The following is a 25,933-nucleotide window of genomic DNA, read 5'->3' as shown; positions in this document are numbered from 1 at the left end:
AAGTACCCTAAATCCTCTCTCCGCACTCTAACTACTGTGCCAGCACCAGCTTTCATCAACACACCAGGCAATGCACTAACTATCAGTCTGGTCCATCACTGAAACATGTCGTATCGACTTATGACCCATAAATCAGTGACATTAACAGCCTCCTTAAGCAGTACGTCATCTTCATTTCAGCAAGGTTGAGGCAAACACTCATCCAAGGGCTTCAGATTGGGCTTGGCAAAGCGTTGGCCTTCTGCTCTCCTTGATGAAATATCTAAGATTGATGGCACTGTGATCTATAAGCTCCTGTCAGCTCTGTAGTTTCTTACTCTACTCCTAGGCTACTGCATGCTAAAGATTTTCCTTTCGGATGGGTCGAACTTTTCTGCACTCTTTATAGTCTGACTAACTTGGTTACAAAGGGACTCCTCAACTGAATCAATATTTGATATTTTGGAGGACTACTGACAGTGGCAGTACTTTAAAACCTTTTTTTAATTGGTATTTTCTGGCTTTTTATTACAGAGTCCTTAGAGGACATGGTAGGAAGTTATTTTCTGAAATAGTTTTGCATTCCCTCGCAATAAGTTTTGCGTTACTTCTGAAAAGTTGAGGTCCACGCAATAAGTCCATCCCATATGAAAATGAACTATGGTTTTACTACAGTAACTATAGTTGAACTATGGCATTTGCAGTAAAACCATAGCAACCACAAAATTTACTACAGTAACCATAGCTATAATAAACCATATTTTTAATACAAGAAAACCAAAACCATAGTAATAAAAATCATAACTTTTCTGTTTCACTATGGTAAATCTGCAGTAACCATGACCGTAGTGACCATATTTTTTTAAACCATGGTACATGTACCACAAATTACCCACAGTGTTACTATAGTGAAACTAACCATGGGTTTTCTTGCAAAACTTATTGTGAGGGAATGCAAACTATTGTGAGGGGGCTCCATATTTTATTGATAGAGATGCAGAATGGGGGTCATGATGCAGGTCAGATTCAAACTTGCATTTCCCACATAAGCACCAGAGCTCAACGTGTCGAGTACAAGCAGGGGTTAAAGCCCTAGGAATACTTCCATTTTGATGTGCATGCTCAGCGTCTGCGTACAGTTGAACGCGAGCCTGTCAAATTACACTCCATATAACTGTGCGCATACACAGTTTGCCTACTACAACTGCTATGAGTCACCGGACTATTTCTCTTCAGGAGTTTAGACCAATAAATATGTCTTTATATTCCTTCAAATTTGAGTTATACAAACACAGGCATCTCCAGACCTCCTCACACAAGTGCTCTTGACTTGCATGTCCACGGTTGTTGTTTTTACCTTCATCTCCTAATGTTTAGCAGCGATTACATTTTCTAGGTTTTCTTTGTGACAGCAACGGTTCAAATGTGAATGTTGCCACCTTGTTAACCCACCTTGTGATTTTTTTCAATGGAGTATTACCAGTGAAATATAAAAGCTTCAGTAAGTCCTATTGACAGCATCAATTGTGGAATGCTATCAATTAACACAAAAAATAGTTTCGACTCATCCCTAAAAACAAACAAATGCACTGACAGTTATGCATTTGTCTATAAAGCAACCGGGAATACTTGTCTACGGGGCAATCTTGAATACTCATTCAATGAATAACTGCCAGTTTCAGGTCAATGAAAAGTGTAATAGAAAGGGTTCACTAGTTAGATCCATTTAGAATGCTGTTTTGCCCTCAAACACAAACATCTATTGACTGTGGGATTATGTTCAACTACCTGACTAACAGCTTCATTGGCACCGTTGATTAATTTTTACAGAGACACACCCATCTTGTTCAACGTTGTAGTGTAAGCCACTCATCATGCTTATAGAGGCAATAAAATTGGATTGTTCTCTTTTTGTCTGCTGAGCTGATCTTGACAGATGTGTGTGGTTGTAAAGGGGCGGACTTGCCAAATAAGGCTGCAACTAACGATTATTTTGATAATCGATTAATCAACCGATTATTCGACTATTCAGCGATTATTGCAATGATTAATCATTAGCTCTCAACCGATTATTCAGCTTGTGCCCCGACATAAAAGGTTGTATTAAACATGCCTACTAAAATAACATTCTTAAAGAGAATGTATCTTAAATATAAGTGTATTTTGTATATAAGTGTATTTTTTCACTTGGTTATACTTCTGTGAGTGCAGTAAAGTCAAAATATACTTAGAATCAAGATATATTCTCCAAAAGCAAGTCTAAATATCTATATGCTGCTTTTCAGATGAATGAATCTTTTTTAAAGTATTTTTAGATATTTGTAAATATTTGTATTTTTAATTTTATATTCAACATTCTCAGATAACAGTTTTTTCTTCTGCAGTATAGCTCCTAAAGAAAATGTACGTTGTTTTAAAGGAGTTTTAGATATTTACTTGGAAAACAAGCCAAAAAACAATTCAAAAACGTATTTTGTTGCAGTGTATAATGGGGCGAAGACTACACTCTCTCACCTTTCTGTTCACTTCAATCCATCTTTAACTCACAAAAAACAAACTCTCTTGTATTAATAAAGCTGCGTATTGCCAATTTTCTTCACAATAAGAAATGCACAGTGACACATATCATCATTAGAGTTTAATGTGATCTCATGTTACGTTAAATGAGATCAAACGACTATTCGACAACGAAAATTTTTGTAGACAATTTTAAGTTGACTAATCGTTTCAGCCCTATTGCCTTACAGTATATAATCTGTCCATTTCTCACCCAGAGCTGTCAGCCTCATATAGTGAAGCCACAGGTATGCAGACCTGAGATAAAACAGGCCTGGGCTATAGTGAACATTCAGTTATACCTTTGAAACAATGTACCGTGTATACCATTTACAGACCCCTTGAAACAAAATTGGAGACAAAATTCCTATTAGCTTTGTTAGCTGTATGCTAGTGTACTCCTAACAGTTGAAGTTCACGTATAGCAGATATGCGATTTTAAAATTGACAATCTCTCTATTACGGAAATAATCAAAAATATTAATGACTCATACTGCACTCACTAATATTTTCCAATAAAATGCTCTCTAGAATACATACCACCTACTTCTGACTAGCATTAGCAAGTAGCAATTCATGTTCATAGCTGTGACATACAATAAAGTATATACTTGTAAATGTAGCCTAAATAAAATCTCATTAATGACTCTTATTTTCATTTAAATATGCATAACCTATGTAGCACATTTTGTCATTATTTAGTGGCGGCGGTTAAGTTACATAAATTAGCATAGCAATATCGCTTTATTTGGTTTAAACAGGAACAATTTTGCAACATTTCAATGGCTCTGCCCGTGTGTGCGTATTTGTGTGAGGAGATAATAACACAGGGTGAGCTACCCTGAAGGCAATTGTCTGACAGGGGTGAACACTGCAAAATTGCAGTCCTGTAACATAAGGCAATTACCCAATTATACTGTAACAAAGTGAAAAATAGCAGGCTTTCTTTAAACGAGCCTCGCCAGGGGGCATGAATACAGCCTAAAAAATAATTTTTGCTGTGTAGGACACCAGTCACTAATCTGCTTTAGCCGTCTCCAAACTCTCTCTTCTTGCTCAACACAAAAGAACGTCTTGTCATACATTGATTACTGATTGATGTTAAACTAATTTTCCAGTGCAGAAACGTATGGGCTTCAAATGAGATAATTTATCGAAAGTCACAAATTCAGAATAAAGGTTTGTGAGACTCATTGATTATGTGAAAATCTGCCACAAAATCAATGACGTAACATACCTATATAATGATTTGATTATTTTGTAATTCATACACTTCTACATGGAAATTAGAGACTGAAATAAAAGTCCATCGCCAAGTCTCTAGGATGCTCTGGTTCCTCCTTCAATTTAAATTTATGGGATCACCCAACAGGTGAAAATCTTAATCTTAAACCATTTTTTTTTTCAGTTCAATGAAATTTTCGGTTCAATTCAATTGAATAGAAAATAAAACTACACCCCTCCTCAACAAGTAGCACAATTTTAGGTATCGTTCATATCTGCAGCACAATTGATGTGGGACGAGTTACTCATAGACATTTAATACTTAGGAGTTTGTTAAAATACAATGCAATCAATGTATAGTTAATTGTAAAGACATTTTAGGTATATAGTCTGAGGGTTTATAGTCTTTACTGATAAGCTATTCCACAATTGACTAGACTAAGATGTAATGTGTTTGCCAAAAGCTCTGTCAGCCGTTAGTGGGTGGGGCTAATGGAAAGAGGGGTTTATTTGCACAACTTAAATGTTAAACTGCTATACAACCAATCAGACACATGGTTCATCCAGTATCATTAGACAGTATTGCCTCCAGACTTATGTTTGAATTCAGAACTGAATTTTTCCTAACCAGCCAGAAAGGAAATTATAGCATTTATACAATCACAAAGTTTTATCCTCAGTCACTCCAAACAATCACAGAGTTTTATCCTCAGTCACTCCACTTTGTTTCAGCCACTTTATTTTATCAGATAACACTAACTTTCACGCCTCTAGGCTGACCTTTGGGACATAAATCACATGGCCGTTGTAACCGCACAACAGGCATAACTAACGCTCCTATTTTCCAGTGAGGTTGATTTAAGTTAAGGATTTGGAGGAAGTTTAATGGTAGCTCTTAGTAGGTTTAAATGTTTCATGTAGGGGAAGCCTGTATCAGCTTAGTGTGCTTCTAGACTAGACTAGGGCTTGGTATTGATACAGATTTCCCAATTAGATTCCGATTCACAAGCTCTCGATTCAATTTGATTCTAATTTGATTCGATATCGATTCATATGGGTATATTTCTGTTATAATGTCCCTTTTGTTCACATATGAAATAAATTCTCTCCCAGCTAATCATGTTAATTATACAAGGGACCTTCTAACAAGGTTCATTATGAAAATATTAATTTGACTAATTATATTTTATTGGTATTTCATCATTTTGGTCACATTTTGGCTTTTTAAAAATGAACAAATCCATGAATTCAATCAATATATAAAAGACATTATATTTCATATATTATTTTTTGTTACTTGTTTAATTACATAATTTGTTCTTTTTACAAGTATTTACATTGATTTGTTGAACACGTGCTGAAACCGGTACTGTTTGTTAACAAAACCAGCATCTTTGTAAAAGCGCCTGTAGATGTGCTGGCTTTATTTCATCTGCGCATTATTAGAATTAAATGTTTTTTGTTTTTGTTTTTATCAACAACTGACTGTAGAGAACAAGAAAGGATATTAAAGGAGACATTATTCAATGACAAATGGGTCACGTGGATCTCGTCTTTGGACAGCAAGAACAACTTTTACTTTGAAATGTTAACATTTAACAGCCAGTTGTCAAATATATACATTTAAGTCGCATAACGCAAAATTTTGTTGCAAATGGGAGTGATTTTCTCTCATTGTAGTAGAGGGTTACGTATAGAGATAAAGATCGATCTTGGGTTTTAAGAATCGAGATTGAGATCGTTCAAATGAAGATCGCGACGCATCGTAAAATCTATATTTTTACCCACCCCTAATATATGCTGCATAATGAGTGCTGGATAAAAAAAAAATAAAGAAAATAAATTTCCACCTAGAAAATGGCAATGTTTAATGAGACAAAAGTTCCTCATCACCTCTACCTGGCCTTCATCTATTTGGTTTAAGGCACACTATGGTTCAAACCATCAACCCAATGGTCTGTTGAACTAAACAAACACATCCCCCCTCCTAAGAGAGTCCTAGTGGCCAAATGGACCCTTAAAGCAAACCAGAAACACACACTTGGATCGCTATGAGACATCTAGTCAGTGCACTTTAAATTCTTTTTAAGGAGAAATGAGCACAACATGTTTTTCCAGTCATCCTCTGACCTTAAATTTAATCAATTCTATCTGCAGTAGCTAATTATTCAATCACCCACTAAATACCCACACTGATCTAGTGCAATCAGACAACTGTTCACAGATCAGCTCTGAAAATTTTTACCCAAACCTTGTGTCACTTACATGCTTACCAGCATACAGACATAAACACAGTCTACATTCTATTCAACCATTTTATAGCCATGTAGACAATAATGACTTCAAACCTAACAGCACTAGTACAGGCTAGTAAATTGAACTCGCACTCTAATAGGCACTGATGTTCTTTTTTTTTTCTCTTTTCAATTAAACCTCAAGACAAACGGCTAACAGTTTCCTATGTCAGGAAAACAGTGGTGAGAGAACAGTCACACCTAACAGGGGTCAAAGTCATTTAGGAAATGACCAATGAGAGAAACTGGAAAAATTTAGTAATATAAACACAATAGCCAATAATATACTGAACTGGGAGGCTTTTGTTTTCACGCCAGAATGATAATCCTTTTCCAGATATTAGGTTTAATTTTGTTCATTTAATTCCAGTTATGAGTGTAAATAGCCAGGAGAATTTGATTTGCTGACACCAAACAGTGCTCAAATATGCTGGCTAACAGTAGGTGTACAAAATAATATCAATGTTAGAATTGTATTCTTAAATAACAGCAAAAGGCTCATTGTCCGTTTTTCTCTCAAGATCAACAGCCTGAATAGAGTGGCGAAGAGACGACCTTTATCGAGCTATCTTTATCACTGATAAACGGAGTGTGAACTTCGGTCTTTGGAAGTGTGAAATGATGTCAATGATAGAGCTTTATGATGCAGCTGGAAGACAAAGCATCTTTAATGTACACTGTTTTAGTGGGCCATAAACTAGTCAAAGAATAACTCTCCTGTCACAGCTCTGAGCAAGGAAAAGAGCGAGAGTCTAGACGGACAAATACTTGCTTCGCAAAAGCCGCAAAGCTTGTGGTTCACTCTCTCTTTCGGTTTTCTGCCATAAAGACCATTTACAGCCTGGCAACACAATTGATAGTAAAGCCAGGAGCTTTTTGCAGATAGTCCAAACAAAGCACAGAAAGAGGGAGCGGATATAGAGTTAAGATCACAATGAGATAAAGATCAACAGGAAGGTGAGGAAAAAAATAATACAAAAAAGCCAACAGACGAATGAAAATTGAAGAACTAGAACGAATCCAAGACAAATGAGACATTTTAAAGTCAAAGACTGAAATCGGGCCCAAACAAGCTCAGGAACCAACCATCAAAAGGTCTCTTCTCTATGGGCTGAACCAGAACCAAAGCCATGAAGACGCCAGCCAAGAGTCCAGCGCACTCACACAGAGTAGACTTGATTACATACACATTTGTTCCAAATGATAATTTTTTATTGTTTAATGAGAACCCTGCCTCTGAGCAGAGTTTAGACAGAGGAGTATAAATACGTCCTGTACAGTTACAGACCAACTCTTGATGGACTGTTCCAGAAAACTTCAAAGCAAACAGAGCAAGTGATCATTAGTCCGGCCCTTTATACAGTTTATTATCTTAGCAGAAAGAAAAACTCTGGAATAATTGCACCACTAGTTTAGCCGGAAATGTCAGTGGTTAGCTTCAGTCTTATATTCATCACATGGAGCATAAAGTATGTCAGAAATTTAATTTTTTTGGGAATGCATCACCAACATCACTGCATAAATTCCAGTAGAGTGAATAAACGGGGTTATGGGATTCAATGCTATAAGACTGCAGCATTATATTCTAAAAAAAGTGGCTCAATTCACCTTAATTCATCCTATATGAGTGGTCGACCAAATAGATTTTTCAATGGCTGATGCCTATAGAGAGAAGGGTGACCAATGGCTGATATAACTCAGATGAAATTATCTATTGACAAGACTGCTTGTAGAGTTTGAAACTGACACAATGGGGAGGTAACCTTTCTGTTATTTGCCAAATAGATATTAATACATCAATAAGCCTGATAAACACAATAATTTACATGCGTTTACCTATACACCTGCAGATAGAGGTATCAAATCATCAAATTACCGGGAACTATATGCAGTGTGGAGTTAGAATTGTAAGAATGTTGAATTGCGATTTTGGTCGCAATTCAACACCAAGTGTGTGTGTGGGGGGGGGGGGGCTCTATAAGGCCTGTTCCTCTCCAATTCTCTCACCCCTCCCCTTTCTTTCACTCGTTTTTTTATGTCTTTTCCAGATCTCCAAACTCTTACCAGATGTACAGAATTCACAGATGAGTCATCCATCACTTTGTAGACACTTAAACAAAGGAAGGGAGAGAAGGAGGTGCTCAAATGTGTCTCAACAGAAACAGAATCTGGAATATTTGTTTGATCCTGTTGGAATTTAAATTCTGGTTCTGCTGTGGCTGCCATTACCCTAACCGAGACATAATAACAACTTTTATATTTATCTAAGCTAGTCCAAATTATAATTACACCAGCATTTTTAAAGACATTTCCTTTGTCATCTCTTTGTTAAAAACCCTATACCACTAGTTTCTTGATTTTAAATTCTATTAAGGCCTATCACTTAATGCAAACCCACTCACATTTGCTAAAGGAAGACTGTATTAATGGTTTAAAAAAAAAATACTAAAACAAGCCTGAATATCAGCTAGAGGATAAATCAACAAATTCCTCCAAAAAAAAATAAAACAAAAAAAAAAAAAAAAAAAACACACAAAAAAGTGTCCCTGTACTCCAGAGCAGTGCTAACGGAAGAAGCCGTTAACCTCTGTAACATGCAGGCCAAGCTAAACACGGTGAGCCACTCCTTTTCCTCACAACCCGATAACGCAAGCAAACTCTGCTCCAGGCTACCGTGCACACCTGGAGCAAACCAGTTGAGGTTTTACGTATGTCATGCGTTTTCTGTCAAACGTTTCACAGCTAGATTGTGATTTTTGTTTTTGTAGCCGTTGTTTTGAATGCAAGGTCTTCCAGGTCTACAGCAAATGGATTAATAAAGGATACTGCTCAGATAATGAAAAGAACCACCCAACAAATAAGTTTGACTGCTTATGGCATGATGGTGACTGTTTTAGGGCCAAAACAATCCAGTTGGGCTGGTTATTGATACAGATTTCCCAATTCGATTCTGATTCACAAGCTCTCGATTTTATTTTGATTCAGATTTCAAATGGATGTTGATTCAATGGGTATATTTCAGTTATAATGTCCATTTTGCTTACATACGAAAGAAATTCTCTCCCAGCTAATCCTGTTAATTGTACAGGGCTTCTAACTATTGGTACATTATGAAAATATATCCGGAGGTGAGAAGCTGACGTCAAAAATATACAAAATGAAACATTTGGTTTTCTGCCAAAATAAAAGCTCTTTAAAGAGACAGTTCACCCCAAAATGGAAATTCTCTTATCATTAACTCACCCTCATGCCATCCAAGATGTGTATGACTTTTTCATCTGTTGAACACAAAGATTTTTAGAAGAATATTTCAGCTCTGTAGGTCCTCACAATGCAAGTGAATGGGTACCAACATTGTGAAGCTCCAAAAGCACAAAGGTGGAATAAAAATAATCCATTCGACTTCAGTGGTTTAATCCATATCTTCAGAAGCGATATAATAATAGATATTTGTACTTCCTTCGCCAGTTGAGGAAGCTCATCCTGCCACAGGCGCTGCTGATGCAGTTCTACTCAGCAGTCATCGAGTCTGTCCTCTTCACTTCTATAACTGTCTGCTTTGTTTCAGCTACGAAATCGGACATCAGAAGACTACAAAGGACAGTTCAGACTGCTGAGCGGATTATTGGTTGCCCCCCTGCCCTCCCTTCAAGAACTGTACACTTCCAGAGCAAGTAAAAGGGCTGGACCCCACTCACCCAGCCCACTACCTTTTTGAACTGTTGCCTTCTGGCCGGCGCTACAGAGCGCCAGAACCTTCAGGCACATGAACTGCCCCATTGAGCAATAATTATGTGCAATACACAGCTTAATTTATTTATATTTATCCAACATATCCTACCTCTTCTGCCATTACATTCCCTTGCACTATCAGTATATCACAGATTTGTATTTGTACATATATATATATATATATATATATATATATATATATAGTCTTATTATGCATTTCTATACTTATATTTTCTATTTGCTTTTTATTCTATTTTTTATTATCTGTCTTGTTGTTGTCACCAAGACAAATTCCTTGTATGTGTAAGCATACTTGGCAATAAAGCTCATTCTGATTCTGATAAGTGTGAGTGAAAAACAGATCAATATTTAAGTCCTTTTTCACTATTAATCTCCACTTTCACATTCTTTATGCATATCACCACTGGGCATGGAGTAGAATTTATAGTATAAAAGGACTTAAATATTTATCTGTTTCTCACACACACCTATCATATTGCTTCTGAAGACATGGATTTAACCACTTGAGTCATATGGATTACTTTAAAGCATAAAAAAAAAGGTACCCATTCACTTGCATTACAGCTGAAAATCTAAAAATCTTCATTTAAGTTCAGCAGAAGAGAGAAAGTCATACACATCTGGGATAGCATTTTCATTTTTAGGTGAACTATCCCTTTAACTAGATGCGTGAAATTGAAGAAATTGCAACACATATATATTACTACAGTATAGTAAAATTTAATAATTGCATTGTGCTAATAATAAAAACAAATAATAATAATACATAATTATATCAATAATAATTACATTATATTTAAGCAATATCTCACAAGCAAGAGTGCTGTTGTACTGAATATTTTTTATTTTTTTTATATCATCAAAAAGCATCAAAGTATTAATCAAACTTTAAAACATGGAATTCAGAAAAAATTAAATTTGGGCAAAAATAAAATGGAATTTGAAAAAAAAAAAAAATGGATTTCAAAAGGTCCTACTGTTTCCACATGTAAAAACAAAAAACAATGAGTTGGAGAGGTAGATTATCAAGATCTAGAAGATTCCTGATTGAAAAGCTGTGGACCTTGACAAAAATTAAACTAGGTCTTATAGTTAATGCAAAGACGTACTGCATTCTTAACATTCAGGTTTACTCAGCAACTCCACAACAGGTGACAGAGACTGTAAAAAAGAGAAACCCCCTATGTCTTAACACAGATGCTCACATAAAAAAACAACAAAAATCTGGTGGGCTGTTTACCAACCCTTAAGAGGGGACCAAAACCACACTCACACATGTGGCAACCCAGGCTGCAGTGCACATACATACCAGTCACTAACCTCTCAGCTTTCAAACAAGCTAGAAGGCCACCAAAGGGTCGGGAACCCACAGTTTACTTTTGAGAAGGACAACTCATAGCCCTTTCCCACCGACATGGTTCGGGTGCGGGTTCCTGGGCCGGTGCGAATTCTTGAATTGTTCCGCGATTTTCCACCGCAGATAAGGCCGTTCCGGGGCCGAAAACCTGGTTCTGCATCAGTCCTAAAAGCTTGCTGGTCTCTATGCAGGAACCGATTACGTCAGGGGACGGAGGGCGGGATAATGTTTCGTAACCATGGTAAAGTTTTCCCAAACAACAACAGTAGCTAACTCGGACACCAACCAGCCTGCCAACTAACCAGGTTATCGATTTCAGCCTGTAACGTTCATGATAAACAGTGAATCGCCAGTGTCCTCTGCAGCTGATCTCAGCAAGTTGTTAAATTTTCCAAATTGTTAGCTTTTCTTACACTGTTGTCATCTATTTTGTGCATTGTTTTATTCTGGGGGGGGATTCTTGACCAGCTACTCAATAAGTTTGGAAGATCACGACTATCTGTTAAGTAAAACGGTGGGATTCTCAAACAATAATATTATATGCTATGGCAAAAATGCAAATACAACCATCTGCTACACCAATGTTAATAATGATTCCACTGTAACAGTTTACAGAACTTAAGTTAAGCCACAGTTCATACAATATAATGTAATTACGTTACCTGTCATCTTTAGCGTAGATGTCGTCTCTGACAATCTTGTTGAGCAATGTAATAATGATGGATTGCATTAATCCGTATGTTTAAATATATCCTGTATACAAACACACTGTGACGCGCCATGTTTGTTTATGTTTGAGATAGTCACGTGAAACTACCATGTAGACAGTAACCCGTTATGTCACCGTTCGGCTCTCAGGTCAGTGGAAAAGCACGGCCAGTTTACGATAGGCTCCAGATTGCCCCGGACGTGAACCAGCAGAGCACAGGCTCGGCACGAGAACCATCGCAATTTCGGTGGAAAAGGGCTATCACATGTCTAATTTTTGTGAGCCAAACTGTTCCCTCCATCCTCATTAAAAGTGCCCTCTCAAAAATACACTTCATAGTACACTAAATGAAAAGTCAAAATCAAACAACTATTTAACATTAAACTTATCTAATTTACTGGTGACAGTGAGGACTCAAGGATAAGCATGGATGTTTGATAAATTACCATAATGAAAACCAAAGTTACTCAATTTTTTTTGGTTGTTTTCATTAGTCCAGACAGATCAAGTGCAGGAAAAATCTTTTTATGGAAATAATTGATTTAATTCAAAAGGAATTCAGACGACTTTTCAGCCAGCTTTAATTTGTGTAATTCGCAGGTGGGGAACTCAGATGACTATGTCCTGCAACAGCAAAGCCAACAAGATTATTCATAATGTTCATCAATTAATTTAGCAGCCTCCTCCACTCTCAGGTTAACCCTGACACATTCTCTCCTTGTATAACCCTATCAGCCACAATCTACAACCCCCTCCATTTCTCTTTATCTTAATGGAGTCTTAAGGCCCATATCTTGGAGTAAACCTAAATCCACACACGGCCATATGCAAGCTGGCATTGCCAACACCTTGCTGTTTCCTATCATCGCCATCAAGGTCTCTGCGAGCCACGGGGGACTCATTAAAAAAAAAAAAAAAAAAAAAAAGAGGAAAAAAAATACAGGCACAGCAGAGAAAGTATTTGGACAACTGGAAGGTATTAAGACTTTAAGACTTTATACCCAGTCCGTGTCCACAGGGTTTTTCCTAACAAAGCTTTTTTCTGCTTTTGATTGATATATTGCAGATAGGCACCACAAAAACTATCTATGTCCTTTAACCTTAAAATTCAGCTTCTGTAGGATCGGTCAAGACAAAAGCATACAATAAAGGAAAAATAAGATCACGGAACTGATGCCTTTCAGTTCATGAAAACACTGAAGTGCAGTTCTTTTGTGACTCCTGAAGAACTTAAGTCTGCATATCATAAGCATAAGCACCTTGAGTCCATACAAATTACCAAAGAGGTATACAAAAAGCACGGCTCATGAATAGGGTAAGTTTAAGATTTCAGAGATGAAAAAGGATGTAACAAGTATATTTAACACACAAATTATTGTCAATTTGTATCTAGATATAAATATTATTAAAAAAGTTACACTTTAAATGAATGATTCAGCAAAAATGACAATTCTCTTATCATTTAGGCCTACTCACCCTCATGACATCCCACATGTGTATGACTTTCTTTCTTCTGCAGAACACAAATGAAGATTTTTTGAAGAATTTCTCAGCTCTGTTGGTCCATATAATGCAAGTGAATGGTAAACCAAAACTCTGAAGCTACAAAAAGCACATAAAGGCAGGATAAAAGTAATCCATAAGACTCCAGAGGTTTAATCCATGTATTCTGAATCGATCCAATCGATTTTGGGTAAGAACAGACCAAAATGTAACTCCGTTTTCGCTGTACATCTAGTCATTGCAGTCTCTAGGCACGATCATGATTTCAAGCTTGATTACACTTCCTAGTGCTTGAAGCATGCACAAAGCAGAAGATGGTGCTAGGAAGTGTAATCGAGCTTGAAATCATGATCACCAAGGAGACTGCAGATGACAAGATATATAGTGAAATAGGAGATATATTTTGGTCTGTTCTCATCCAAAATCAACTGGATCACTTCTTAAGACATAGATTAAACCACTGGAGTGATATGGATTACTTTTATGCTGCCTTTATGTGCTTTTTTGAGCTTCATCATTTTGGTCACCATTATGGACCTACAGATATTTAGATCTAGATATTTTTCTAAAAATCTTCATTTGTGTTCAGCAGAAGAAAGTCATACACATCTGGGATGGCATGAGGGTGAGTAAATGATGAGAGAATTTTCATTTTTGGGTGAACTATTCCTTTAATGACCGGATACAAGGCAAGTCATGAGGAAATGTATACCACCACTTGTTAGGTTGTGGCCTACCAACAAAATACTGTTGTTTTGTCAAAACTATTTTCCACCTGTGCTACTGGTTTGAAACAAGAAAAGACACTTCAAATATAGCTTTACCAATTTATCAGTTGTTTAGCAAGGGGAGTAAATTAATTATTCATTGGCACTTATTAATAAATTGTGAGAATAAATGGATTAATCTGACAAAAATGTCCCCGTACCCTGTAGTCCTATGGTACATGGTGTGCCAAAACAACAGTAAAGCTGTAAAAATGTATATGAATCGCCTCCATTTCATGGAACATGACTTTCAGAATATACCTCCAGGTACAGTCAGATCCAAAATCTAAACACACATCATGCATTCTACAAAAATATCTATGGGCCACAAACTAAAGCACTCAGCCAGACCAGGTCAAATTACTTAGCAGTAGGTTAGACAGTCCTTAATGTGGAACATCAACAAAGCTACCTACATAATCTTTCCCGTCTACAGCCTGATATCATGTTTAATGAATGTTGCACAGTCCTATCGGACAAAGGATGATTATTTACCAGCAAAACAAAACTCCCATCTGCTGCAACCAAGAATGTTCTCATCTTCAAAAAGTTATATGTGGTTGCATTTGTTTGATACACCAACATATTTTTAAAGTTGGGCCCAATGAAGTAACTAACTCACCACATCTTAAACTAGAATCTGACACATTGGATAATATAAAACGCAAAATAGATAACTCATGACTTCAGTTAATGCTTCCGTGTTGAAACTTGTTTACGATAATCATCTTTTAACCTCGCTACAACAAGAATAGCAAGTGAGCTGCCTTTGTGAAATCTACAGACAAGACAGTATCTTCAGCAGAGATGAAACACAGTAAAGGTGTTATAGATAATACTGGGCAGTAAAATTGTTTACTTTGAAAATTATATTATTGTGATCATACACGCAGATAGCACCTTAGTGACTGTGCCTAGACTGTAGAGATACATTACACTAAAACCGAACGAGCAACAAAGGTTAAGTAGAAACTTTCAGAAGTGTTGAATAGTTTAGAATTTTTTTTAACAATGATTAAAAAAATAAATAATTATATTTTCATTTTTTAAGATTCATATTTCGCAGAATATTCATTGCGGGTTGGTGTTGAAATATATCTGGAAGTTCACGCAATTTAAGCTAAGAATAAAATAACAACTGCCACTGTTCTCCTTTTTATAAGGCTAACAGGATCTATCATTTTGGTTAAAGCAATTGGCACCCTATGATGTAAATAACATCTTTTAAAAATGCATGTGAATCCAGCATTTTAATTTTTAGTCTATAAAGACCATCCTAAAAAAATTGATTATTCACATGGAATGTTTTTTTTTTTTTTTTTTTTTTTACTTAATGTTAATCCTTCCAAACATTTGAGAGTTTAGGAAATGTTCTTATGTTTCAGTATATCCGAATGGGACACGTCAAGAGATATAAGCCACTAAAATAATACTTCTCAAAAACGGTTTCAAGTCTATGTTACCTCAGTAACATAATATGAACTCTCTAAACACAACTATGAACAGGTACTTATTTGAAGAGTTATAAACGTTATACTAAGGCCTATCTGTCTTAGTAAACTGGAAAGAAAAGAGTTAACATTTTACAAAAGGGTTCCATTAGTTAACAACATTAACTAACATGAACTAACAATTAACTAACAATTAACTAACAATGAACAACACTTTTACAGCATTTATTAATCTTGGTTAATGTTAATTTCAACATCTAGTAATACATTTTTAAAATCAAAAGTTGTACATGTTAACATTATTTCATGCACTATGAACTAACAATGAACAACTGCATTTTTATTATTAGTTATTATTATTGTTAGTTCATGAAACCTAATGCATTAACTAATGTTGACGAATGGAACCTTACTGTAAAGCGTTACCAGAAAAGACTCCAAAAATATATATTAGCTCATCTTAAGAGCCAAATGACCTTCGAGTATTTATAAAATTGTGCATTTATGATTGTTGCTTGATTACATTGACTCTTTTCCAGCAGGCTTCCCAAACCTCTGTCAGAATTTCCAAACTTATGACAGTATCAAAAATGTTATAACCAAGCAGGCCATAAACTAAGCCAATATTTAACCGTTAATATGATAACACATTTTCTATAAGAAATAGCTCTGCCAGCACTCAAAATTCATTTTAAATAAGTGAGAGAATGGAGTATGTAACGAGGCATGAAACTTGACACATGTCATTTGGTATTCTGTGACTTCGAGTCACTTTCTTTCCAGGACAACTTAGGTTGGTGGTGTTAAATGAACTCAAAACAGCGCTGTTAGTAGGTTAACGAAGATTAAGTTGTTTTCTACTCGAGATAAGCAGTTTGGACAGGGCTGTTTAGTTTACTTACAAATGCACAGTCCTCTTAGGCAAGTCTTGAGGGAAATCAGTCATGTTCAAGTGACTGCAGTCGGTCGTGTCTAGCGTACACGTACAGTTGTGAGGGCACGGTGCGTCCGAGCTCAAGCCATAATTGATTAACAGTTCCAGCGTCAAAACCCAATAAAACACATAATATGAAAGTGATCCCATCTGTCCCGGCCACGCCGCCATTTTGTATCCAGTTGTCTCAGCGCTTAACGACTGATCTCTCATCCACAAACGGACAGAATGGGGTTATTAAGTTTCTCAGAGTACGAGTAATTCACATTCATAAGTTGTTTGTTTACACAACGGTAATATTAAATTATATTGCGTTGTTTGGAGGCAATACATGAGTCCTGGACTTGAAAACGGTCCACAGTAAAATTGTATCTCCCTTGCTGTCCCACGTAAGTAAATCAAAGGTGAATCACGACAAGGCAATACAAGAAACTTGTCCAGAAGCCAAAACTAAAAGCAAGTTGCGAGCAGTTGTCCTTAAAAGGTTGAAAAAGGGGTCTGCATGGGAGATAGATGTGCGCTTTGTTTTGGCAAGAGAGGTCCACTAGATCACATATAGTTTGAGTTGTTTAACTCGTCAAGTTCTTGGAATGTTTTTCTCCCGAGTGTTTCATTGCTATGAAAAGGAAAAACACAGTAAACCATGTCCATTAACTCCATATGAACGCGTTGAAATAAACTCTGGGACCATCGGCGCTTACAACAAACTTTTCCTCGGGGAAAAAACGCACTCTTTAAAAGCTTTGATCCTCTCGCTTCTTTACAGATGTAAAGATATAAAGTTTCCGAACAGTGAATTCAGACTTCATTCAGCTCATTAAAGTCAATAACAAAAAACACTTTTGAAACAACACGAAGGCGAAACTGTTCCAGTGACCCATCCGAGTATTGTGAACTTTGCGGCTCTCGTTCACTCTCTCCTGCAGTCCTGCGCGAGGTTGAAGAAACTGGGAAGCTTTTTATCCTGATCTCGTGCACGGTCCATAAAAACTCCCGCGATCCGATAATTCACAAATTCACCTCGCACTCCTGATCGTTTCCAACGATTGTTTTCCCCCTCCCAGCCTTTACTTTTCTTTTAAGCTAAAGGTCTTTTGCCCCACGTTGGATACACGAGAAGTGATAAAGATTCTCACATTGAGCTTCCTGATTGGTTCTCTGAGAATGATGGACAGCCCAACTCTGGATCTAACTGGCTCTTTCGGAGCGCTCGGGCGCCACGATTTTGGCTGTCAGTCACTTCGCGTAGGCCCCGCCCATCTTTCCCACCCAGAGTGCGAAACGGCACCGCCTGCTTTCACTCTCATCGTATCTTAAAGGGATACTGTTCCGTGCCGAATATTTGAATACGATCACGAGAGAAAACTGTACAATGTCAAGCGGACGGAGAGGGAAATAAGCAATTGACATTTTTGCGTTTTATTTATTTATGTTGTCGGGCCAGCTTTGATAAAAATCAAACAGAAATGTGTGAATTTTTTTAACAAGAATTTTTTTATCAAGAAAATTCACGTTAGATCATAATTTCTTTTTTTCTAGTAAGACCTTTGACATTAGGGCAAAAATCATACTCTGGATAATAATTTTTGTATTGTTTTCCTGTAAAAATATCTAAAAATCCTTAAAGCAAGATCAATTTGATAAATCTTGTTTTAGAAACAACACTGTGAAAGATATTTAGGTTTTTCAGAGAATATATTTTTAACATATGTATTTTGTCTTACTGTACTGGTAGAGTTTTTATAGTCAAAACAAGTGAAAAAATCTACCAGTGCTGAAGAAGTAATCCAAAGTATTTAGAATACGTTACTGACCTTGAGTAAACTAACGAAATATGTTACAAATTACATTTTACAGCATGTATTCTGTAATCTGTAGTGGAATACATTTCAAAAGTAACCCTCCCAACCCTGTATGTATATGTATATATATATATATATATATATATATATATATATATATATATATATATATATATATATATATATAAAATTAAAAAAATATATAAAATTATATTAATCCTTAATATGCCATTTTTCAAACTGTGTAATTAAACAAAGTATTCGTTACATACGGTTTAAAGCTACAATTTTGTGTAGAATTTCATTAAAGGATGCTTAGGCTATGTCATCAAACAGTTACCCAAAAATGAAAATTCTCTCATCATTTACTTACCCTCATACCATCCCAGATGTACATGAATTTCTTTCTACTGCTGACAGGGCCGTAGCTAGTGGGGAGAAAGGTGGTAATGATTCTAGGGGCCCAAAGGTCCAGAGGGCTCACAACAAATTCAAAACTTTATTTTTTAATAGGTAAAGGGCCCAGAGCAATATACAGTCAGGGGGCACAGAAATCTTTGCTACGTCCCTGACTGCTGAACAAAAATGAATATTTTTAGAAAAATATCTCAGCTCTGTAGGTACAATACAAGTGAATGGCGGCCAGAATTTTAAAGGTCCAAAAAGCACATAATGGCAGCATAAAAGTAATCCATAAGACTCCAGTAGTTAAAACCATATATTCAGAAGTGATATGATAGGTGTGGGAGAGAAACTTTTTTTACTATAAATTCTCCTCCCTGCCCTGTAGGTGTGCGACATGCATGAAGAATGCAAATCTCCAAAAACAAAAGAAGAATGTGGAAGTGAAAGTGAAAGTGGAGATTCATAGTCAAATTTAAATTTTGATCTGTTTCTCACCCACACTTATCATCTCGTTTTTGAACATATGGATCGTATGGATTACTTTTATGCTGCCTTTATGTACTTTTTGGACCTTCAAAGTTCTGCCCACCATTCACTTGGATTGTATGGACCTACAAAACTGAGATATTCTTCTAAAAATCTTCATTTGTGTCTAACAGATGAAAGAAAAACATACACATCTTGAATGGCATGAGGGTGAGTAAATGATGAGAGAATTTTCATTTTTGGGTGAACTATCCCTTTAAGAATAGCACAACAATAACTGTGAAACAAACAAAAACAATGTGTGAAAAACATTTTTAAGCCACACTGCTTGAAAATATCCATTTCAATATGTTATCCTGTATTTTCGTCCTCTTTAACCAAAATGGCATTTGGTTCAGGTATTTTGGCCTTCTAGTCTGAGAAAGACATTAACATGTTTTCACATATGATTTATTTGTCAGTGTGCCACTAGTAAATCATTTGATTTACAAAAAACTTGTGACACACCAAGAGTCAAGAGACCATAAAGAGACACAGGTTAGTGCTTTGAAGGGTATAGACCTTATTCACAGCAGCACCATCTTTGATTTTTGATGGGAATGATAACGGGGCTGTGTGGGATAGACATACAGTTTCTTCAATGAGCTGCAGTTTGAAGTGTTTTTGGATAATTCTGCGGACAAAACATTGAAAAAACATCCTTCCAAGAACATTCAGTAAACAAAAAACTACTGAAGAGATGTTAAGTCTATCCCTCACAGCCTCGTTATCATTCCCATTATAAATCAAAGATGGCACTACCATGAATAAGGTCTATAAGCAGCACAAGTACACTTAAAAAACAACAATACTGCAATGCTACAATATTAATAAAAAAATTACAGCAATAACTTTGATATTTAAATTTGATTAGAATCAAATGGCAAAAACAACTAAACCCTTTCACACATACCACTTAATTCAACACTTGCGCAATTTAGCGAACACTGACTTTTAGATCAGCTGTAGTGACAAGAAAGTGTGCCAATAAACTAATGTGCGTATCAAATGAGAGACCCTTACTTTACTTTCTTGCTCTCTCTTTCTTTTTTCTCTCTTTCTCTCTCACTCACTTTTCATCCAGTGCTCTTCCACAGCTGGAAAACGATTAAAGACACTCATGCATGGTTTTGGACAGGCAGCGCAAGACATAAAGACATTTGGTGCCTCTTAGAAAGAGAGAGAACTTAAGAGAGAGAGAGAGAGAGAAAGAGAGAGAGAGAGAGAAAGTGAAGGCAAGTGGGCCTGAGTTTTGAAATGGTAGATAATTCAAAGTTGGAAGGGATGCCGTTCCATCTGCGTGCGTTGTGTTTTGTGTGTCTGTGTTGCAGTCCTATGCCAATTTATCACGCAGGCCGTGCAGGAATCTTCAAAGATAATGAGCCCATCTGCTCAAGCTATTCTTCAACAATAAAACGGAGAGGCGTGAAACGAGGCCAGCACATTGTGCTATCTCTGGATGGGTAATGGGTGTGCACTAGCGAGGAAATGCCTAGGTTAAAAAGAAAGGAGAGACATTTGCACATCTCATGCAATCTTCAAAAAAGCAAGAACCCCAAGGAGAAAACGCAGTCATGGAGCGCTGTCTGAATTTCAGATTAGACATGAAGAAAGGTTTCATATGCATTGGGACAAATGTAGATTTCTTTAATTGAGGCTTTATTTAGCTGTACATTTCTAGACAATTATGGTTGATTAACATCCTCACAATGGCTGCTGTTTTCTAGAATTTCTGGCTATGGAAAACTGTCTTTAACTCAAGCCCAGTGGCATGAATTGGGCAGAACTTTGCACAACCACTCTGCAGGTGTCCAAACAAGAAGGCAGAGATTTTTTTATTGTGTGTATACACTAACATTTACATTTCTCACTGTTGTTTGTTTAATCAAGTGAGTGAATCTCGCCCACTTATGCCAAGTTCCTTTTATTTCCCAGTGCTCAACGCGTACCAGCCAAAACGGAACGTGTTGAAAGATGTCTCCTCCTCGACCTGCTCTTGAGAGTTGCACGTTGCCTATAGCTTGAAGTCATTCTCGTAGAAAGCATGCGTTGTTACTACAGACTTGTGTTAACAGCTTGCTTCTATAAGTATTTACCTGGGTAACATCTGCCTAGTGTTTATATGTCAGCACACAAATTCAGACGTGATGTGTAGATACTGCCTCCCATCTGCTGACAGGGTGGAGAACACAAACCTTGCACAAATGCAGTTAATCTCATGTTTACTTGAGCAGAAGTGTTTTAATAGGGACAACAGAATAGGTGATAAAAGAAGCAAAGGTCTGGAACAGGTTTTTTGTGTGGTGCAGGTCAGGAATGCATCGTGTGAAAGGTGACTTCTGTATTAAGGTGATGCACCTTTTGTTTAGCAACATTCTTTTTTTTGTTGTTTTTTTTAGGTTCAGCTTTTTCTCTGAATATGGGCAGGGTGCAACATGGGTGAAATCTAGAGTGATGATGGATATTCAGTATTACAAAACTGTAATCTCAAATCAGAGGTGTAATTATGTAATTTGTACACATGATGTAATAAAGTAAAAAAAAAATTCTCTCTCTAATTTAATTAAATTATTGAATAGTTCAATGTATATTTGAACAATTCAATCATTTATTTAATTCATTAATGACATTTTCCTCCTCCTAAATGCACAGTTGGTTAATAGTTCAGCTATTTTGGGAGAAACTAGGGCTGAAATAAATTGCATGCAGCATATGAGAAGAAAGATTGTTGATCAGTCCTAACATGACACATCTGCATTGATGACCAAAGTTTTACAAATCTTTTCACTGTAATTTCAAAACTTTACACTGTGTTTACACAGTGTTATCAAGGCATTGAATCTACAGAAAGTCCAGTACGTATATTAAATTACTTCTTCAATGGAGGCCATTGAACATGGAAGCCCGGCCAGGGAAATTCAATTTATTAATAAAGTTACCCGATCCTCATTCCCATCCACCACAAATGAGCACATGGCACATGCTTGGGAGACAGATTTATTGGTAATTTATCAATGTCATTACATTATCTTAAGTGGCTGATGAGCTGTGGGGAAGTGGTCATTACATCTTTGCGGGTTGGGGGGGGGGGTTATGGTGCACATGGGCAGTCTGATTTACTTAGGCTAAGAGAGCCTCTTTAGAGATAAAACAGATAAAGTGGCCCACTGGGGATAGAAATGTTGCCTAGGTACTAGTACTATGGAAAGATGGATATTTTGGGCTAAGAATATTGATCAAAAAACAAAAAGGCATTATTACTATTTTCCACCTTTTAGAATATGAGTAAAGTCATAAAAACAATGAAAAAAGATAAACACAGATAGAAGTATGGGAATTACCCTTTGCCTATTTTACAGCTTTGCACACTGGGCATTCTCTCAATCAACTTCATGAGGTGCTACCTGAGATACTGTTTAAATAAAAAAGTTTAATTAAAGCTTAATGTTTTCCAAACCAATTTAAGCCAAACTTATTTCTCTTGAACCATTGGTGAACAAAGCCTGTGTTTATATAATGCGTGGTGTCATTTTAAAATTAGTTTGTTAGGGGGACATCATGGAAGGCTGTAAACCCTCTGGCTGACCAGTAGAGTTAAGTAACATTAAAGGAATAGTTCACCTAGAAATGATAATTCTCTCATCATTTATTCACCCTCATGTCATCTCAAACTTGTATGACTTTTTTAAAAAGCTTTTTCATGCATCCTTGTGCTTAACGCATGCACGCTCCCATGTTCACATGATAAGTTCTTACATGAACATGCGGGCGTGTATACATCAAGTGCAAGGACGTGTGAACGAGCTTCTGTCATGAACGTGCACAGAGCTGGAAGGAAGTGAGGATTTTTGGTTAAAAGTTTAGTTCGCCCAAAAATGAAAATTCTCTCATCATTTACTGATTCAGATGTAAAAGTAAAAGTGGAGATTTACAGTAAAAAAAGGACTTAAATTTTGATCTGTTTCTCACCCACACCTATCATATCGCTGCTGAAGATACAGAGATATGAAGATATTTAACCACTGGAGTCATATGGATTACTTTTATGTTTCCTTTACGTGATTTTTGGAGCTACAATGGTCTGCTCACCGTTCACTTGCATTGTAAGGACCTACAGAGCTGAGATATACTTCTAAAAATCTTTGTTTGTGTTCTGCTGAAGAAAGAAACTCATACACATCTGGGATGGCATGAGAGTGAGTAAATGATGAGAGAATTTTCATTCTTGGTTGAACTATCCCTTTAAAAAGGACAGAACTTTTGCTTTGTTTCTCATTGAAAGAGACTGTATCGCTTCAGAAGACATGGATTAAACAACTTGCGTTGTATTGAGTACATTGAGTACTGCCTTCATATGCTATCGGAATTATAGTAAATACAAGTTTCCCACTTGCAAGTGGCACATGAACGACCCCTCAAGTTGTAATTACGACTGGGAAACGTGGAGATAGTTTTGATAACCGAGTTTCCAAGATGGGGTGAGTCGTAAACTTTAAACATGGTGGAGGAGAGTACGGTTTCTGTAAAGAATGACAGGTTTTTTTCTAAATACAGCTAATTTTTAGTGCTTGCCATTTCGGTCATATTCATTTATGTCTATCAGCAACCATTTGATGCATGTTGTACATTTTTACACCATGAAAACAGCTTGTATTTGACCAAAGTGCCATTATTGGCAGAAAGCTAACACAGTAATATGTATTCTGCTGTCAAAATAAAAAGTTACTCAAGAAATATGTATGACTGAACCTTGCGTCGTTCATGTTTTCTGTTCTTTCTGACAACAAAGCACTTGAACGCGATGTACTCATAGTTACCACTTCAGAAGAGGGAAGTAGGATAATTCTGACAGAACATGAAGCAGCTGCCTTTATGTCCTTTTTGGAGCTTGAAAATTTTGGACCCCATTAACCTAAATTCTATGGACAAAAAACAACTGAGATACTCTTTAAAATATAACCTTTATTTGTATTCCACAGCAGAAAGGATGTCATACGAGTTTGAGATGGCAAGAGGGTGAATAAATGATGAAAGACTTATCATTTTTGGGTGAACTGTTCCTTTAAGATACTTAGGTTTTAAGATAACCTAAGTAACCTAGCTTACTACAATCCACCCCTACATTTTAACTAATCATCAATGTTCTTTGTCTAGTTTTTTTTTTGAGAATTTCAGCGATGTGCGCAAATAGGAGAAATTTAACACCTTAGCAGAACAAAAACGTGCATTTTGTCAGAATTTTTAGGTGAACTAAAAGTAGCCAGTTCACCCACTAAGCACAAATTAGCCTTAAGAAAGCCCTACCAGGAACATAACTCTATTCAAATGACCTAGAACACCATGTTTCTTGTTTTCTTCCTCTTCCTCCTCCTTTTTCTTCCTTTATTAAGTACAATAAAAGAGGGAAGGTGAGAGAAAGAAGGAAGAGAAAAGGAGAGAAGAGACATAAGGGCCAAAGCCCTATAGAGGACTGCAGCTCCAAATGCTTAGCAATCACAAACCCTGCGTTTAGCCAGCTGCAGCTGTGAAACTTTTCTTTCTCCTTTCCATCTCTCTCTGGCTCCCTTTCTTTCCCAGACCTGAATAGAGCTGCGCTGAATAGATTGGGCCAGGTCGGCTAAATAGTTGCACCGGAGGGAGGGGTGGGAGTGGAGCCCAAATGAACCAGAACCCCTACAGGGTGCTCTGCTCCTGGCCACGGCTATGATGGGGAGGAGGGGGGAGCTGTGTTTAATCGCTCATAATAGAAATTAGCATGGTGTAATGAACCCGTTTCAAAAGTCCATTATTTGCGCAGTTCAAAGAGAGGGGTGACTTTGTAGTTGAAATCTGCAAGCCCAAGCCAAATATCAATAGGAAAGCATTTGTCAAAACTTAGTACAACTTTGTGAAAGCAAACAGTGAGTTTTCTCTTTCATTTTTTGAAGGAGAGGGAGTGTGCATAAATCTTGTTCAGTTTTACAGAAATGTACTTTTTCTTTTTTTTTTTTTAAATATAAAGCTAAATGTCCCCCAGTTACACTAAGGAGAACATTGCTAAAGAAAACGCATAGCCCTGGCGTGTAAGTCCAACATGATTCTACATATTTATTTAGCAATCAATCAAGTCGCACAAAGCATATGTTCAAGTCTGAGCACTTAGTTTTTGTCCCTCATCCAAGCAGAACTGTCAAGATGCTACATGTATGTGAAGAAATTAAATTTGTTATACGTGGTTCTTGTAACCTTTTCTTGTAACTTTAATCTATGAAGAAATTCAGGGGCAAATTCACTAAAACCTGCAACTTAATCACTAAACCATCAGCAATCCAGTTTAAAAAGATGTAATCAGCACTAAAACAGCACTGCACTATAAGTATGAATACTATGAAGTTAAAGATGCACTCAGTAATTTTTCCCTCGTTATAAAGGTTTAACGCCTAAACACATGAACTGTAATTTTGCAATATATGTAGGAAATCATGACCACTCACATTAAAATCCAGCCATATCAATAACCTTGTTTTATTGTAACCAAGCTGTTTTATTCTACATGGAGAGGGTTCGCACATGGGGGCTGTCATGTTAGAATCACATGACCAGCTGAATACTACTCACTTAATGTCAGTAACCGTCCTGTTATTTGACACTTTCACTAATTGATTAAATGAATCATGGCTGACTGTGAATACAAA

The 25,933-nt window shown here is 36.7% G+C and overlaps 1 protein-coding gene and 1 long non-coding RNA gene across 2 annotated transcripts in view; one reads left to right on the top strand and one right to left on the bottom strand.

Moving 5' to 3' along the window:
- The window catches only part of LOC127426295 (uncharacterized), a 28,281-nt gene extending 18,426 nt beyond the window's left edge, over positions 1 to 9,855 (top strand). The window contains exon 3 of the long non-coding RNA XR_007894763.1: positions 9,622 to 9,855. This is a non-coding gene — a long non-coding RNA (uncharacterized LOC127426295). The remainder of the gene's footprint in view (positions 1 to 9,621) is intronic.
- Positions 1 to 17,636, bottom strand: part of LOC127426269 (leucine-rich repeats and immunoglobulin-like domains protein 1) — a 63,236-nt gene extending 45,600 nt beyond the window's left edge. Inside the window, exon 1 of the mRNA XM_051672956.1 lies at positions 16,496 to 17,636. Within this exon, the coding sequence (XP_051528916.1) occupies positions 16,496 to 16,740 (245 nt within the window). The 5' untranslated portion in view covers positions 16,741 to 17,636. The remainder of the gene's footprint in view (positions 1 to 16,495) is intronic.
- Between the last annotated feature and the right edge of the window lie 8,297 nt (positions 17,637 to 25,933).

The sequence above is a fragment of the Myxocyprinus asiaticus genome, chromosome 35, assembly GCF_019703515.2.
Source record: "Myxocyprinus asiaticus isolate MX2 ecotype Aquarium Trade chromosome 35, UBuf_Myxa_2, whole genome shotgun sequence".
Classification (NCBI taxonomy): domain Eukaryota; kingdom Metazoa; phylum Chordata; class Actinopteri; order Cypriniformes; family Catostomidae; genus Myxocyprinus; species Myxocyprinus asiaticus.
Note: the sequence above shows the minus strand (reverse complement) of the source record. Positions and strands in the feature narration are given on the sequence as shown.